Source organism: Anthonomus grandis, chromosome 8 (assembly GCF_022605725.1).
Source record: "Anthonomus grandis grandis chromosome 8, icAntGran1.3, whole genome shotgun sequence".
Classification (NCBI taxonomy): Eukaryota; Metazoa; Arthropoda; class Insecta; order Coleoptera; family Curculionidae; genus Anthonomus; species Anthonomus grandis.
Genome location: NC_065553.1, coordinates 3,095,267 through 3,114,092, shown reverse-complemented (window position 1 = coordinate 3,114,092; position 18,826 = coordinate 3,095,267). Strand labels below are relative to the sequence as shown.

The 18,826-nt window shown below is 32.5% G+C and overlaps 1 protein-coding gene across 1 annotated transcript in view; it reads right to left on the bottom strand.

Moving 5' to 3' along the window:
- Nucleotides 1-911: 911 nt before the first annotated feature.
- Nucleotides 912-18,826, bottom strand: part of LOC126739896 (chitin deacetylase 1) — a 30,632-nt gene continuing 12,717 nt past the window's right edge. The window contains exons 3-5 of the mRNA XM_050445719.1: nucleotides 13,685-13,934; nucleotides 2,535-2,856; nucleotides 912-2,098 (exon numbers count right to left, since the gene is read on the bottom strand). Coding sequence (XP_050301676.1) covers nucleotides 1,270-2,098; nucleotides 2,535-2,856; nucleotides 13,685-13,934 — 1,401 coding nt within the window. The 3' untranslated portion in view covers nucleotides 912-1,269. The remainder of the gene's footprint in view (nucleotides 2,099-2,534; nucleotides 2,857-13,684; nucleotides 13,935-18,826) is intronic.

Genomic DNA, 18,826 nt, shown 5'->3' with positions numbered 1-18,826 from the left:
TGAAGTAAAGGAATTTCTTTATAAAAGATTTCTAAAATACGCTAAGCAATTTCTTATTAATGAGCAAAAATAACCTACATTTCTTCCAAGCCATGCGTGCTGTGCTGTTGTCAGATTTTCCCGCAAAAATAGAATAAAATAAGATAGGATATCCTGTAAAATTAATATATTTAACTGTTAGCTGCCCTTGTTTTGTCTCGCGCACGCCTTTCGCCCTTTTTTTCTGACATTTGCTGTTCCATTGAAAATTTTATTGACTTATTTATGTGTAGTTTAGGATACAGGGGTTACCGCGCACAAATTCACATGATTTGTGTATTTTATGTTATCGGCCACTATGGTCGCGCTGTAGTCCTTTTTGTCCTCGGGTTATATAGTATATAGTCGTAAAATTAATTGTGTATTATTTTTATATGTATATATTGGGCAAATAAAGAAGTTTGATTTGATTTGATTGAAATATTCTTTGAAGTTGTAAGTTCACACTTTTAAGATCTGTAATAATAATTTTTTACTGTCACTATTGAAAAAAGAATTCTTATTGCTAAGAATCAAACCCATATCACCTTTTAAGCTCTCAACAAAAATTTAAAGAAATGGCCTTTGTTATTTTTATTATGCCGTCATAAATAATTTATTTTTAAAGGCTAATTAAAAAAACTAAAAATAAAAAAAAGACTCTTTTCAAAAAGAGCATTTTACTGAGCCAACTGCAATAAAATACATTATTTACTTAACTTTATAGCCACCAAACCTCCTCGTGATATTCTCGTCAAACCACTTTACATTTATTGCAGAAATTGTTAAGCAGAAAAAGACCACAAAAAGCCTTTCTCTTATAATCATTTTCATGGTCGTCCGATCTATATTCGGCCACGGATTGACGCAAACCAATCAAACACAACGTCACGTTACTTTTATAAATTTATTTAAATTCAGGAATTTTTTCACATATTTGTATAATTTACAGGAGTCTAATCGTACTACTAAAATTTAAAATTATAAATATGTTATTAATCGTGTATATTACATAATGTTATTGTGAAAGTCGCCACGACGCCGACGTAAGCTAGCTATAGGATATATCAAGAGATTTATTAACAGTCTAACCTTATTCAGATATTACAAAATAAATCAACAATTAGATCACGCATGTCCCATAGAGTCATAATAATAAATATAAAAAAAATGTAACGAAGATTCCTTGGATTCAGACAAGGTACTAGAATTAAAAGTCTCTTAAGCATCACTTTTTCTTTACTATTTATCTTAGAAGATACCGTCACCGGTAGGGTCATTCAGCCATGGGTAATTATTTGGACACCTCACGCAAGTTTGCAGATTAATAGTTTCTCCGGGAACCTCCTTCGAGGTCAACTTGCAAGTGTGTGGCACCCAACAGGCGGGAATTCCATCAACAACGCACTTTTCCCTCCAAGGTTCGAAGTTCTTCACTTCCGTTACGGTTCTTGGATTTTGAATCCATTGAATGACTTGCGTCATCGTTACGAAGTATACGTCATTATGGTTGGCCAAGACTTCATCAACCCAGTATAAGAAGGCATCCAAGAATTCTGGGTTGTTCCTCAACCAGGCGGCATGGAAGTACAAACCAAGTGGGGCGCGGTTTTCTTCGTAATGCCTATCGAAGTTATGGTTCAAGAAGTTGTAGAATTGATCTCCGGTTAAGATGTTGGAGCATGAGTCAACCATACCACAACCAGCTAAATATTCATCGTTAGTGGGATCTTCTCTACGGTCCAGCTCATTTAGAACCATTTCCCATACGGCGTGGGATCTTGTCGGGCAGCTCTGTAAGTTTCCGTGGCATCTGTGAGGCATTCGGAAGTACATGGTGTAAGGCCATAGTGGGGGATTATTTAAAGGAGCAGTGATACTGGAGTCATATAAAAATGCTTCTTCTTCCATCATGGTGAACTGGTTATTGCCTCCCACTCGCAAATAAGGGGCACGGACACCCACCACGCTGTTATCAGTGATGTTTGCGAACTTCTCGGTGATGATTCTTTGACCTCCCATTTCTTTTACCCAATCGTTTACTGTGGCGTTTGACCAGAAACGTTCGTCATCGTTATGTCTGAAAAAAATAAGAAAGATTTGTCAATAAAGAAAAATTTTAACAAAAAACTTTTCTACAATAAAGAAATCAAGAGTTTTTGTTAAACTTTTGTATATATTATTTCCTATATTTATATTTTAGGTTATTTTCCAAACGCTTTATCACATCTTTTCTTTTAGAGACTGCCAGGTGAGTTAATGAAGTAACTTTTAGTAGATCAATAAAAAATATCTGAGAAATTAATAAATTGTGAAAAAAAAACAACAATCTTGTCTTCAATTTTTTTATAACCAGGACGAGGTTTTTAATCTTATTTTGATGCTTGAAATAATCATTATTATTATTACCCTCTTTTGCAACAGTTACACCCAATTAAAATTCAATCAGTCACACCGTACTACCGGTCAAGAATTATTCATACATATAACAGAAAAAAAAACTGCTAGCTACTTACGTGATCGAATGGACGGCGATTTCGTGACCTTTACGATGCATTTCCTGTACGGCCGAGTAGTTGGTGTACTTGTGGGAAATAAAGAAGGTGGCTTTGATGTCGCAACCATTGGGATTCTTACGTTTGCCGTTGAATATCTCCTTGTAGAGCTCGATGTTGTTATTGTTGATGGCATCGTCAAAGGTAATGGTGATCATTTGAGGCACGTCTTTGGCTGGAAGATCTCCGGGAATGGCGGTACCGTCTTCGGAGCAGAAACAGTCGGGAAGATTACAGACGGTCGGGTCACATGGTGGTGCCCGGTTAGGATCATTATCGATATCTGCAAGAAAAGAACAATTTGTTTACTACTACAATCAGTTTTTTAGTAACGATGCCAGATTTTCAGTAAAAGATTTCATTTTTATTCAAACATTTCGTAATTCGTTTAAGACATTTGGTAAATAAAAATTTTGGGCTAAGATCTGCAATTTATGATGTATTTCAGGACCTCCTTTCCATACTTCCATTCGAATACTTTTAAAATTATTTAACAGTTTAAACAGGATATTTCTGGCTAATATTTATAAAAACTCGATAATGGAACTGGATGTAACAGTTTAAGAGTGTCTCTGTGTATACAACCGGAGATGTTGAGCAAAAGGTGTAGAATAAGATATGATTCTTCATAAAGTGCAATCAAAACAAAAATTCTGGGAAATCCAATGAACCTGGCAAAAATATGATCTATTCCATTCTATCAGTTAAAAAAAACACTTTATGCAATAATATTTCGACAACGTAGGAAATATTGAAAATGATGCTCTTATTATACGCCTCTGTATTTTCTCTTTTGCGCAATTGGAGATCGATGATGAGTTAACAAAGATGAAGCCTGATATAGAGGAATCTTTTATTTGGTCGAGCTTATCTACGACCATTTCCAGAAAAAAGACGAAAAGGAGCAAAACACTGACCTGGCATTTCACTTTCTGATAACATATCAGACATTCTGCAGCTCCAGAGAATCAAAATAATAAATATTTGTAAACTCTATCTAGAAATCCTTGATTTAAATACGAATAAACGTAGATAAAATAGTAAATGATATAGAAATTGCAGTAAATGAAAGAGCAGAGAGTTGGGTTTCTGTTAAGTTATTTAGTGCCTTTTTCTTAGTTTGTCTGCTATTTTGCATTCATCAGTCGACCGTGGAACTGGGGGTTTATTGTCATTGACTGTTATTTTGGGGATGGAATTTTCGATGAATTTAGAGTTGGTACTTTTATTTTTGATTTGAATTCTTGCCAATTGTCTTTATTCCATCTAATTATTATTCCTGGGTTAAATATTTCTATGGAGGTGCCTCTGATGATTATAGGAAAATAATCACTTCCGTATGTGTCCTCCAAAATGTCCCATTCAAAATCTAAAGCTTCTCAAGGACTACTAAGTGAAAGATCTATATTTGAGGTAGATTTTGTTAATGAGCTTATAAAAGTTATACACTCTTTATTTAAAAGGACAATATTTTCTTTAGAGAATTATTTTTTCTATTATTTTTTCTTTAGTATTTGTTTGTAATGATCCCCATCTGTTTGTGAGCATTTAAGTCCCCAAGTAATAGTAGGGGAGCACCAGTAGAAAACACAAGAATATGTAGACAACCTTAGACATTACAGGAAGCGTTGTATGAACAAAAGCAAACGTGGTCGAAATACCATTCTTGATCAAGAACAGCAATGAAAATAGTTTTCAAAACTGTTTATTCTAAAAGGAACTAATGAAGCTGAGAGTGAGGCAAGAATGATAGGAATTGTGAAAATAGTGTTGGCATACAAAATTTTTTATATGTCTCTATTTCCTCTCTAGCTCATATAGAAGAAATACAGACAGAGATAAGTCAAAGGGATACACAAAAAAATTAATTTAAAAAATGTGAAAGGGGAGCAAGAAACCAGATAAAACCCTGGAAAAGTTACACTCTAATTTATTTCTGAATGAACATTCTCTGGATTATGATAAGCAACAGAACATGAAAAGATTTAAGAGAAAAATTCGAGTTTTTGAAATGGTTCAATTGAAAATTTTTAGTTATAGCCAAAAAGCAAATATAAAAACTAGAGTTCGGACTAGTCCAGGGATCCAGGTATTATTTAGAGGACTAAAATCTAAAGGAAATTACCACTCCTGGTAAAATAAAGAAAAAATCCAAAAGAATACTTTCTGCTTGTCTACTCTTCACAAGAACAGCCCTGAAAATACACTCCAAATTTGTTTCAACATTTAAATGTGGTTTCTGTGCATAATGATGAAGTATCTATTAAAATATTCAACTAATCAATAAAGTATTTAAGAAGCTTTCTGGATGAAGCGTAGAACTTATGTAAATTAAGATGATAAATAGAGAGGCTGTAGAACTGTTGAATCCTGAATACATTTTGTTGTCACGTCTTTAGTAACAGAAGTAATCTTAAAGTAGAAACAAGAAATAGTCACTAGAAGCTTAATCAGGACTATATGGGGATTATTGGGATGCTTCTGATTAAATAGTTAATTGAATCGATCAATAGTGACAAAGAATGAACAAACTATTCAGATCATTTTATTAATTGTATTAAAGAGCTAATTAATAGGATAGATTGCCAGTTTTATTTGTCACAAAAGAAGGAATTTTTGAATATACACAACACTGTCATGAGAGTGCGTGATAACGCTCAACACAGATACTATTCCAATATCAATACTTATAGAGATCATGGTTTCATCTATGGTCCGATGGATTCCATGATTTAAAGTTACTCGTTTTTTCAATTAAGATACTTCAGTGGATTTGGAAGGAAACTTATTTTTGGAAGTGTATGATACCACATCTTATGCAGCTTAAACCTGGTTGTGAGTCCCGAAGCAAGTGTTAATTTAGATCCTGACATCTGCTAAACTACCTGATTTCAGTCTATTAGACTTTTTCAATTTAAATAGAAAATAAACCTGGGTGATCAAGGTGTTGTAAAGTCATTTAGTGGAAAATTATATAGATGCATGTATTTTTTTATGGCAAAAATAATTTTTATATAATTATTTGGATATTTACAATTTTTTCATTTTAGAAATTTTAGACTAATTTAAATTTTCATATAAAAAGTTCTAAAAAATTATTTTTCTTACAATCTTTTGCAAATTGATTAACGGTTTGCTCTGGAAACTTCGTATTAACGTAGAATTGTCACCTGGTTATGGTGCCACTTATTGTACAGCTGATAGATGGACTTAATCATTTGGACTACATTAAGCCTCCTTTAAATTAAATTAAGACCCAGTAACACAAAAATGAAACCATATCAAATTAAGTCCGACTAAGTACAAGGAAAAAAATACGCTAACTTGTGATACAACAACAAATTTGCATGTCAATGCGCGTGTTCATTCTTATACCGAAAGTGGGTTGGTACAGGCGCCACGCCCGTACCAACGTGAACCCAAGGACGATGAAAGTTATTTCTTAATAAAATTTTTTTCATGACCACTTTCGCCTCTGTGACGACCTAGCAAGGTCTTATCACCAAATATCGACAAAAAGATTATCTAACAGGTCGTTAAATTTAGTATCATTTGAGAATTAAGTCTAATAGAAAGGCCTGCGACTAGGTCTACCCTTTCTCTAAAAGGTAGTGTACTTTAGAACAATTACATCTACAAAAATTCTGGATTAAAGGAGATATATATGGCCTTAATTTATCAAGGATAGAAAAACCTGTAATCAGTGTCATCCTTTTTCGCATAAACTAGAGCAAAGTTACAATAAAAAAAATTACAAAATCGTACCATTTTTGCAATAACCAGTCTAGTAAAGAAGCAGAAAAAAAATGTTATTCTTCCTTTCCATTAGCCCCACTAATTGCTCCATCTTGATCATCAGTAAAAATGTCGTAATCCAATAGCTATCAATCGGATAATTATATTTTTATGCGGCCGATCATGAGATGCGCGTTCTTGGAAAGTTTTTGCATGCGTTAAATATAGAAGCTATTGAAAAGTGAGAGCGAACCGACGATGGTACTCAGAGATGGACTCGGGTACTATTTTAATGATTTAGTGCTTAAGATATATCGAGTTTTATGGGAGAAAGCACGTTTGAATTTTAATTTGATGTGTAAAGAACCGTTGTTGGGAAGAGAAAAAGGAAAATAAAACAAGAAGTACACAGAAAAATAAAGAAATTAATCAAAATTTTGAAAGTTGCTAATAGTATTAAATCAAAAACTAGACTGTTATTTAGTATAGGGGAGACTACCGTAAAGATAATTAAACTTAGGATGCATAACTTAAATGGATATGAATTACTTTTTCTTAAATTCGAAAAAAATCCTTGCTTAAACCTTAATTTTGCAAACTAACAAAAATTGAATTTTATCGACTAAAGAGTATAACTTCAATTGCCTGACAGCAAATCAGGGTTTTGTTTCTGTTTCTGATTATTTTAGTTCTTGTTTCTAATTATTCTATATATTTGAAATTAGAAATTTAGCCTTATTAATTAATGAAGGCTAAATACTAAAATTTACTTCAATGTATAATGATTTAATAAATAGCTGCCTTCACTGCCTGTTGAAAAGGATTTTTTCTAAATTCTAAGCATTCAAATTAAAAAATAATTTTTTTAAGAAATGTAAAATGACTTTAACTATTTGAAAATTAGTTTCAAAGGTCAGAAAAAATGGCTTATTATGAAAATAAACTAGGATTAACGATTATTTTCTTTGGTAAAACAAATATGACTTGAGAAGACAATAATAAGCGACTTTAACTCAAGCTTTGCCTGCCCTAATATAAATTTATATTTGAAAGATACTATTAGTCCTAGAATTATATTAGATTGTTCCCTAGAATAAATATGACTAATATCTCAGCTGCCTAGTAAAATGGATTTTATTTTTAAATTATTACTATTTATCTAATATGAATGTAAGTGTTAATCTTATACTACGACCTAATACGAAAAGACCTTAAGTGCCTGGCAAAAAATAATGTTTTTATTTTTAATTCTTCTATTTATTTGAAGAAAAAACTTTAGCTTAATTAATTAAAGCTAACTAATTAAAATTACTTGGAAATTAGATTAGATTCAATAAATTAACAACTTCTCCTATGGTAGAATAAAAATAACTTAAGTTGGCTGCCCTACGCTACATTAAAAAAAAATATTTTTAGCAAATACGGGACGTATAAAATTTGGTTCACCTGACAGAAAAATTCCCAAAATGACTCCCTCAATTAGTTCCAACTAACTGAAATGGCTTTAGCTGTCTGCTAAGAAGATATTGTTTAAAAAATCCAGAAATGTGAAATATAATAACAAAAATAGCTCAGAATAAAATTATAGGATTTGATACTTTTACTTGATTTCTTAGGTGAAATCAAATTACTTTAATTGTCTAGAATAAAAGATGAGAACTCCTTGAAGTTGAAAAGTTATAATGCAGAAACTAAATGAATATGATTTACATTTATTTAAATATTGAAAGAAAATGAAAAAAGTAGCAGGTACTGATGTTAAAGAAAATGCTTTGTATTTAGTTTGAGGTACTTAAAGTACAAAAAACCTCACTGTCGGGGAGCTTAAAGTGACTCTAATTGCCAGGGAGAAAAATTATCTAGCAGAAACTTTACTTAGAACTTAAATACATAAACAGCCAGAATTTTTTTTTATCTAATAATAGTAATTAATAATAACTGTTTTAAGAGCCTAGTATTCAGGTAATTAACTTACAGAAGCATAACTTAAATGGACAGGGTACACATTTATCTTAATATGATAGAAATACACTTTGAATGTATTTTAAGTATTTAGAGAGTTGAAGGAGCTTATACGGAAAATCTAAAATTGCTAACAGAGAATAAAATAAAAAGAAAAAGCACGAACTATAACTTTAATCGAAACTACCTATTTTTTGGAAAAATAAATACAACTTACAGTATTGTGGCTAACTAACTGAATATTACAAAAATATGAAATTGGTTTTATTAAATAATATAACTTTAACTGCTTGGAAAAAATTGAGGTAATTAAATCCACGTATTTCATGTAAATAAAACGGTGTTCAAGGAGACAAAATTGACTTAAGCTACCTAAAGCTAGACTTTAAATTCCTAAATATCCTGGAAAAAAATTATTTAATTAATATAATATTATAAAATTTATACAGGAGACGATTTTAATTCCCTCAAAAAAATCTCTAATTTTTATTTCCAGGCTTTTTAGTTAAAAAAACAGCTGCTGTAAAACATTACAATATAAAAATAGAAAGTGCTTGGAATAGCAGAAGTCTATTTGGAATGACAAAAATCACTTTAACTGTGTACAATTAAATGTTTAGTTCTCAAACAGTCTAAGAAAAATCAAATACCAAGAAAAAATAATAAAAAGTACCTAAATTACAAATATACAAATTAAGAAAAAAAAAGTGCTTGACAAAAGAGAAATCATATTTCTTTGGCTTTAAGTGCCTGAAATAAATATCACTAACCAACCTAGAGCCATGCATTAAATAAAATAAAAACATTAAATTCACAGTAAATGTAATAATACTTGGTCAAATGATGTTATATTTTGCTTTAAGGGCATCTATAAATAATTAAAATGAAGTACCGTGACCCTCGTATACATTAGAAATATAAAATAACAATACTTTTAACTTAAAATGCTTGGAAAATGAGGTTTTTAACTGATGGAAAAAATAAATAATTAACAGCCTAATTTTTTAGAATTGAAATACCTAAAGAATCCATAACTTTAATGAACAAAACTTACTTAGATTGCTTTTTTTAGAAAGAAGATATAAATATCTTAAGCTATCTTTAAAAATTTCTTTAAAAAACTTCTAACCGAAAAATCTAGAACCAGAAACAAAGAAAAATTTATATAAAAAAAAAAAAATTAAATCCACCACTGCAAACCTGTCTTACATCAACAAGAATTCAGTAAAAGTGAAACACCTTTAAAGGTCATCTTGTAAGATAAAACGAAACGTAACGTTTACGTTGCCTTAAAACATTTTTATCTTGTATTCACTTTTTTTCAGTAATTTAACCTCTTCCAGCATATTGAAATAATTAAAAAAAAAATCTTTTACAAACTTACATGTAGGCCATTTTAAATACGAAATAAAAATTATTCGGCATATTCGATTGCGAAAGGGAAAGTAAAATCGAATTGGCCCGTGATTGGCGGATGCTGCGAATGCCGATTTACACCTTGGGGCTTGTGACATTCTGCGACCAACCAACCCAAATACCTTCTAATGCCATCTACGTTATTTTTGCAACATCGACCAACACAATACTGTTAATTGATATTTTAGGTGGGCTACGTGCATTGTCTCTTAGAAATAATTGATTTTATTGAACGCTCATATAGGAATAACATTGCATCGTTACTAAGTTCTTTCTTTGTTATAATGAGTATGTAGAAAGAGAAAAATATTTTAATAAGTGAGCATATGAATGTGTGCAATGCAATCAAAATCGGCTGCAATTTTTTAAATATTTTTCTCTTTTTAAGAGCAAGAGAGGGTTACTTTCTTATTTTAACTGGAATAATGTGTTTCTTATTTTGAAAATCGAATGCATGTTAAATGTAAGGTCTAAAAAAATTATTAAATTTGCTCTGCTCGTTACGGAATTATGATAAAAATATTTTAAATAAATTTCAAAATATTAGTGTTTAAAAAGAATTTATTAAATAAAATTAGGTGGTAAGAGTTTTTTTCTTATAGTTACGTATATAGTCAAAATTCTGTAACTAGGAGCGTGATTAAATTTCTGTTTTTAAAAAAAACCTTACATTTGTTTTTAGTTCGCCTCTTCGTAGTGCAACCTGAACTAAATAAATTAGAAAGTATTGGCGGTCAGACAAACCATAAAGGTTTTCTTGACCATAAGATCCTCAAACATTTAGATAAATGACTAGCTGGATCCCAACACAGAGTAAAAACTACTATAATAATAACTATCAAATTTATGGGAGAAATCATCACAAGGCACCGCTAGAATCAATTTAGAAATTAATTTTTAAAAGCTTACGAAACGGCGACGAGCCTTATCAAAACTGGTACAGTAAGACAGCAATAGTAGAAAAAAATCGTAGAAAGCTTAAATTCCTAGACCTCAAGCAGAAACGCATGGGCACTCCTAAGAAAAGCAGAGAATGGATAACGCACACAACAATCAAAATTATAATGCAGTAGCAACTCAGTTGCAACGTCCAGATCGCCAAAGGACAAAGATGACAAAACACTCCCGACCTTTTTCTTCTTCGCTCATATTTACCCACAACTGGATGTAGATCTCTTCCAAATCTGTTTACGCTATTTGATCACTAGCAGTCCGAGTCCAATTCGTTCTTGCAACATTTTGGATATCGTCTCGCCATCGTCTCTGGGGTCTACCGATCCTCCGTTTAGACTTTGGTTTATCATTTCGGTTGTGCCACAAGTCTTAGTACATCCGTTACTTTAGTTCTTTTTCGAATTTCGTTGTTTAGATCGAACTTTATTACTGAAAAGGATTTTTATCATAGCACCGGCATTCCACAGGAGAACACTTTCCCTTTTTAATTTATTGAAAATTCACAAGATTTAAGGATAAATCCTAGTTGGCCAAAAGCTGCCCTGGATTCCTATTCTTCTTGTGATTTCAGAAAATTTCTTTTTTGCCAACCTTTATTTTATGACCTAAGTAAATATATTTTTTTTCGTTAACGACCAGCCTCTATATATAACTTCTAGATATTGGTCGTTAACTAGTTATCTGGATGTCTTCTGTACTCATGATCTTTGTTTTATTTATGTTCCTTTCAAGTCCAATTCCCGAACCATGTTTTTAAGTTCTTTGCATATGTTAGTGAGCACAATATTTTTGGCAAATCGTTTATGGCTTAGACGCACACGCACTTTACCAATAATAATTTCATGTTCTTGCCAAGAAAGTTTTTAGAAAACATCCTCCAAGGCAAAGGTGAAAAGTTTTGGTGAGTTGATGTCTCCCTGCCTTATTACTCTTTTGATCTTATCTGTTTCTAAATCCTTATCTATTTTTACATAAATAGAAGGTTATATAAATATGTTTTACAAGGCGTGAGTATCTAGAGACGATCCTTGCTTTGTCTAGAGAATGCAAGTTTCGAAAGAGTCAAAAGTCGACGTACGTTAAATGGAGTACTATTAATTATACTCTCTGGCTTTTTTAATAGGAGTACGAAGTGTCTATAGGTGGTCGATAGTGATAAGCCCCGTATGAAATTCCCCCTTGTTCGACTGGTTGATATGAGTCCATCTTGTTCGTCATCCAGTTGGTTATTATTCTTGTAAGTAGTTTATATAAGTATGGTTGACACTTTTTTGTTTCCTTTCTTGTACAACAACATGACTTTTGCATACCATTTAGTTCAGATTGTTCCTTCTGTTTAATATTTCTTAGGAAATAATTTTTGACCTGCTCCATTAGCATCTCACCTCCTATTTTAATAATTTTGTTCGTGATTAGATCTGTGCTTCGAATTTGTCTTACATTTAACGTAGCGCTGTCTCCAATATTTATCTCTGGGACCTCTTCAATCTAACATTTTGTATTATTTTCCTATAATATTTACGGTCCTGGCTCTTAGAACTGTACTGTTCTAAAGACCTTTCACAGCAGATGAAATCTCAACAGCAATTCAAGATTTTAAGTCCGGAAAGGTTCCCGAATTCAATAACATCAGTCCTGAATTTCTAATATAGTGGACGATAGGCTGGTTTCAGACTAAAGCGAAGCTGCGCTGACCTGATTCTCTTGCTCACCATACACATGGTTTCAAAGAAAAAACCGCAGCTACTTTTAGCGGCCTGTCGGCAGCATACGACACGGTGTAGCGAGAGGATATGATCTATAACTAGCAAAGAAATAGCCCAATTGCTTGACAACATCCTGAATGATAAAACTCTCCAAGTCATAATGGGATCTAAAACTAGATAACAAGCTGCCTTAAGGAGCAGTGCTCTAACTTATGCACCTTAGACATTCCCGAAACTAGGTAAATTTTCTGATAATGGAGACTCCAACCAACAAAACAGAAGTAACTTGCTTTGTATAACCTTAGTGCCCAGTTTAAAAACAGGACTCGTAATGAAACCTCCCAAAGTACCTAAATGATATAATACTTTTGTTTAAGGAGCACTTATTTTAAAAACAGCAGAAAACCTAAAAACCAGACACAATATGATACAAAAATTGTAAAGAACATTTTGGGATGCTTCAGTGTCTACTCTACGATCGTCAGCCTTGGGCCTCGTCTACTCACCTACAGATTACTGGCATGGCTTAACAGCCCATACGCCCATAAAATAAATATTATATAGACATTGAGGAATTGTGCAACAAGAATGGAAGATGAATAAAACACAACCAACGCGTAATCTCAGAAGCGAACGTCAAAAGAAAACAGCAATCTAGATGAAGAATATAAATAATTAAAATATTATACTATTTAAACATTTGTACTGTAACAATGCTTAGTGAATGGTTCGGACCATGAAGGAATGATGCCTAATATCACAATTAAAATTAAAACACTTTGGAAATTCCAAGAGTGGTATAGTTTTTAAAAACTTCATTTTCACTATGTATCTAAGGAGCAAAAGAAACTAGCCTAGTTTTATTTGCAGCACTATGATATTTGTAGTAATATATTAATAGTTTATAGTTTTAGATAAACAGACTTAATATAAAAACCGACTAACCCAAGCAAGATATTTTATGCATAACTTAATTGTACGCGACACACCTGTTTTCCCTTTATGGTAAATGTCTTAACAAAGGATCGTCTGCTTATTAAGTTTCGAAACGTTTATTGCAACCGCTATTTTTTTCAATTTATCTTGAACTGGGATCTCTACTGTCTTGGTTTACCCAACTTATTTAAATAATAAAATGTGCCAAAGTCAAGGCTGCCACTATTTAATTGTAAAATTAAATGTCATGGCTTTAATAAAATAATGGCCTTTATAGGTCAGCCATTTGAATAATTGTTTTTTTTTGTTGTAAATCATTTTGGCTAAATATAAAATAGACCATAACAATTATTGCGAATGCGAAGGTCGGAATAATTAAAATCACGTTTTCCTAAGACTTACCGCAAGTGTTTTCATCGGAGCCATCAGCGCAGTCTTTTTCTCCATTACAGAAAAGACCTCTTTCAATGCAGTTTCCATCGCCACAAGCTAAAGAACCATCAGGACACAGGGGTTCATCGGTGTTCAATAAGGGTTTTACCTTACGCTCTTTGTTCTTTAGTTTGCAGTTTTTAACTGAGTCTTTCCAGTCGCAAGTTTGTTTATCTATATCGAAATAGAGACCGGCTGGACAACGGATGGCTTGCAGACCCTGAAAAAGAAAGAAAACTTTAGGTCAAGAAGTGATGGTTAAAGACAGAGAAATCGGTTATTTTAAAAGAATGTAGAGACTTTAAGATTTTTAAGTATATTTTTGTGTATGAAAGTCTATGCTAAATAAAATGTCGTAAATGAAATACTAAAAAATTGCGGTTTATTCCGAAAATGTGTACTGAAAACTAATTTAATTAGGTTTTTGGGCCTCTAAAAGATGGCGCTTTAATGTTTTCTTTTTAATCCGGCTTTGGTTACCTAAAGACAAATTAAAAACTGACGATGGTGGTCCAAACACGAAACGTTGGAATTTGCTATTGTTGTGACAAAACCGTATTTCAAATTTCTTGTAACAATCCTAGAAAATACTTACCTTTTGACTATATATATATATTTTTACCGTTCTTGCTTCGAAAAATCTTTCTTATTTTAAAGAGAATAACAATTTTTTTAATGTCACTGATTATCAAAATTATATATATTTTAATAAATTTAAATTATGAAAATTATTTTTTTTTAATAATTTTTCTGTGCTTGATACGTGATATATACAAGGTAATTTACTTATAAGATGACCTAATTAAAGAAGTTTGGCATCATTTGATTTTTTGTGAAATTTGTCAATGTTGTCCACCGATAAAAAAGTCTAAAATATTATGTTTAACTTTTTATGCGAAGTTGTCGCTTCTAGGTACAACTGTCAACGCTTTTATTATTAAAAAGAAAAAAATTATAAAATTTATTAACTTTACCAAAAATTTTTTAAAATGATTTTTATTTTTAAAAAGCGCCAATTATAATATATGCCGTAAAGACGGACAAAGTTTTTTGAAGTAAATGCAAAAAAAAATTAAATGCTGTTTTTTATGGACATCTTTGGAAGAAATAGATATTTTATATTTAACCAAACGAAGAACTGATTCGGGTAGATGACTTATTAAAAGTTCAACTAGATTGGCAACATCCAAAACATTTAAAATTCAGCAATGTTGCTCAACACAACAAAAATAACAATTATCAATAATTGACTTACAAGAAATGATACAGGAAATAAAATTTAGCAATTCTAACAATATTATTTTTTAACCTAAACTATGAGTCATTAAACCAAGTTCCTTTACATCATTGCAAAAAATATAAAAATAAAAAACATTGCAGTAATTATAAAATAAATGTTAAACAACAAAAGAACCGTGTAACACGCCTCGGTAACGCTAATCGCTTTTCATTTGAATGCATTTTTCCGGTATTCTCTCTCGATTAGCGCAACAGTTTAAATCGAAAGTGGCATTTTCATTTTATGAAATTAATTATTATTAGAAGAACTTATTAAATGGTTAATAGGAAATTGCTGCTTTTAAATATTAAAATCTTATTGGGATATTGTTACCATAAGCCACCTAATATGATGGTTACTTAATACAGTTGGTGTTTGATTAAAGAATTATTAGAGCAAAACGTGCTGTGGCTGGGCAAAATCAACTACTGTTTTAAAAAATCATGAAAATATAACCTGAAATGTATGAGTTAAAATTCAGTCAGGAAATTTTAAGTTTCCGATTTTTAAAAATTTTATTTAATAATTATTATATTTATATTAATATTAATTTATTTTTAATGTTTTAAGAATATTTTATGAAAATTTCAATATAATCCGTCGATAATTTATAGAATTATCGGTATTTATAGACCGGCACATCGGAGCAGTATCATGTGGTGTCGTCGAATGACGCACCATTACCTCCAAACAGGCATGTCCTTTCATTTGTAACTCCTCGTCATATATTATATTTCTTTTGTGTATTTCATAGTCCTGTAAGTATTAGTGTATCCCTAAATAGCTGACAAAGATTTTAAAGGCGACATTTAACAGTTCGTTCAGTATTGTACCGTATTTCGAGCAGTTTTATTTTGATACTCCGTGTGATTTTTCCGAGTTTTTTTTGGTCTTGATATGATGGGTCGAAATAAAGGTTCTCGTAAATTAAAAAAGATACATAAATCACGACGGTGAAGCGCAAAACTATTTTCAATTTCAAAATAGTAGAGAAGCAAGCTTCGGCGCATCAGCTAAAAAAACTAGATGTGATGAAGAGCGTATTGTACTCAAATAGAGCAACGTGAAATATCGTAGTATAAATTTCATCAAAATGTTTACTGCTACGAATTTTCTCAAGTATAACACATGGAGACGATACACGCACAGGTTCCTCTTTAGAATTTTATTGATATGCCCAAATTGTGAGATGCAAATAATTCCGTCATGTCCATTCATTGACTATAGGTACGACATCAATCGCCGATTTATCTTCGTCGTGCATCAAATTGAACGGAATACAGAAATTTTCTAGCTTGTTGGATATGCCGCGATTTTTAGACCAAAAAACGTGTTAAAGAATGGTCAAGCAAATACACGTGCTGTAATGGCAAAAGTCGCGCAGATGCCTCAGGCCAAAATTTGGACGACCACCGAACTAACAGTTTCGGATGATAGAACGTGGAAGAAACGTGGGTTTAACTTCCTCTATGGCGTCTCGTCGTTAATACCACTATACCGGTAAAGTCGTCGATATTATAAGGTTTGCTTACTGCAAACAACGTGAATACTGGAAACAGAAAAAAACACTACTGAGCTCGTAGAATAGTTGAACGAATACCAGAAAGAATGTTGTGAGTGTAAATCACGAGGGATCTGCTGATAAAATCGAAATGTTTCAACGTTCAGAAGAGAAATATGGTGTCAAATATGTCAACTACATTAGCGATGGCGATTCGAAGACCTACAGTGGATCCATCAAGGCTGCACCTCATGTGACACTTAAATAATAAAAAAAGAATGTGTTGGCCATGTTCAGAAACGAATGTTTAGCAAGAATGAAAAAGAAAATATGTGAAAATAGAGGATCAAAAACGAGGCAAGCGAAGAACGACTCTTGGGGATAAAGGCAAGCTAACGGCAAAGTTGAAGAATGGTTAACAAGCTGACAGTATATTATGGATTGGTGATAAGACGAAATACTGACTCAGTTGAAAATATGCAGCATGCGATATTAGCTACATATCACATATAGTTCGTACATTTACATACAGTGCATCCCAAAAGTTATGTCTAAATTTATTTAAAATTCAGGGGTGTGTTCGAAAAAAAGACGACCAAACATTATTATTGAAGTTCACCTTACGAGTCACCTTATCTCTGAGAATTTTTATACAGAGCAAAATTCCATTCATTTGTGTTTTTTTATTGTTGGCTGGTGACCGTGTATTTTCATAGAAACTGTACGACAGTTGTACGCCAAACAGATATTGTGAAGTGTGAAGTATACGAGCAAAGTTGCGGTTTTCACAATAATAAAGTTAACGGAACGAGAAAAAATAGAAATTCTGTGCATGGTTGGGTTTGGTTGAGAACACGTACTCAAAGAGAAGCTGCTCAATTATTCAATGAAATCCATCCTGATCATCCTCAGATATGTCAAAAGGTGGTGAGTAGTATAGAGGCTAAGGTAATTTAGAGAATTCGGTCATGTTAGAGATCTGCCGAAATCTGGTCGTCCTGCTCGAGATGAAAATGAACAACTTGACGTTTTGCTTTATTTGGAACAAAAACCATGCACTCCTTTGTCGCACATTGGGGCAAATTTATACATGGCAAAATCTATAGTTCACCGAATAGTTAAAAAGCACAAATATCAGCTCTACAAAGTTATTCCTGTGCAAGAGTTATTTGATGACGATTTCGATAGGCGAAATGAGTTTTATACAAAACATGTGCAATCTAAATAATAATTTAGTAACAGTGTGAACAGACAAAATTGTCGATATTGAGCGACAGAAAATCCGCATTGGATGATGGAGGTAAACACCCAGTACCCTCAAAAACTAAATGTGTGGTGTGGAATAGTGCACGGAAGAGTAATAGGTCTCTTTTTTTTAACAGACTTTAACGGGACAAGTGTATCTCGATTTTCTCCAATTTGAATTAGTTCCAGCATTACTAGCTTTATTTCCAAATCCATTGGACCCAGACTATCCTGACGAAGAACTAATGTTCCAGCAAGATGGCGCTCCTTCGCACTATGCTACCACTGTGCGTATATTTTTGGATGAAACCTTTCCCAATCGGTGGATAGGAAGGAGAGGACCCATCGAATGGCCTGCTAGGTTGCCTGACCTAATACCAATGGACTTTTTTTTGTGGGCTTACCTCAAGTCTAAGGTATTTGTTAATAGGCCAAATAATCTAGACGACTTGAAAGAGAGAATTCGCAGAGAAGTGCGCGCCATAACTTCGGCAATGATTGAAAATGTGCAACGAGACTTTATTCATCGCCTTGGATATTGTCAAGCCGTGAATGGCAACCATTTTAAACACTTAACTTAATTTTTGTTCTTTTTTTATTTGTTACATGAATCGTCTTTTTTGCGATAACTGTTGACTTTAGGTATAGGACATGATGCATGAAACATACGTACAATTCCACGCGAAATTCAAAGATGAAATAAAAAAAGGTGCTTTCATTTGAAAAAATGAAGTTGATGGTCGTAATTTATTTTTGAGCAACCCTGTATATACAAACTTCACGTACAAAAATGCGCAACTTGAAATAAAAATCGACGGATCCAAGCGCTTTTTTTTCGAACACACCCCTGAATTTTAAATGAATTTAGACAACTTTTGAGATGCACTGTATAGTTCGAACGATGAAAATCTTCGTCATAGCAAGTATCCACCTGGAGCTGACTCGTGGTGCGCTTGCCAGCGCCACCATTACCGGAAGACTTTCTAAGAGCAATAAAATTGATTTACGAGGATTTGAGCACGGATTCTCTATTGGTACGATACGTTGGTGGCTTTACGCAAATTATTATTACCAAGTCCTATAATCA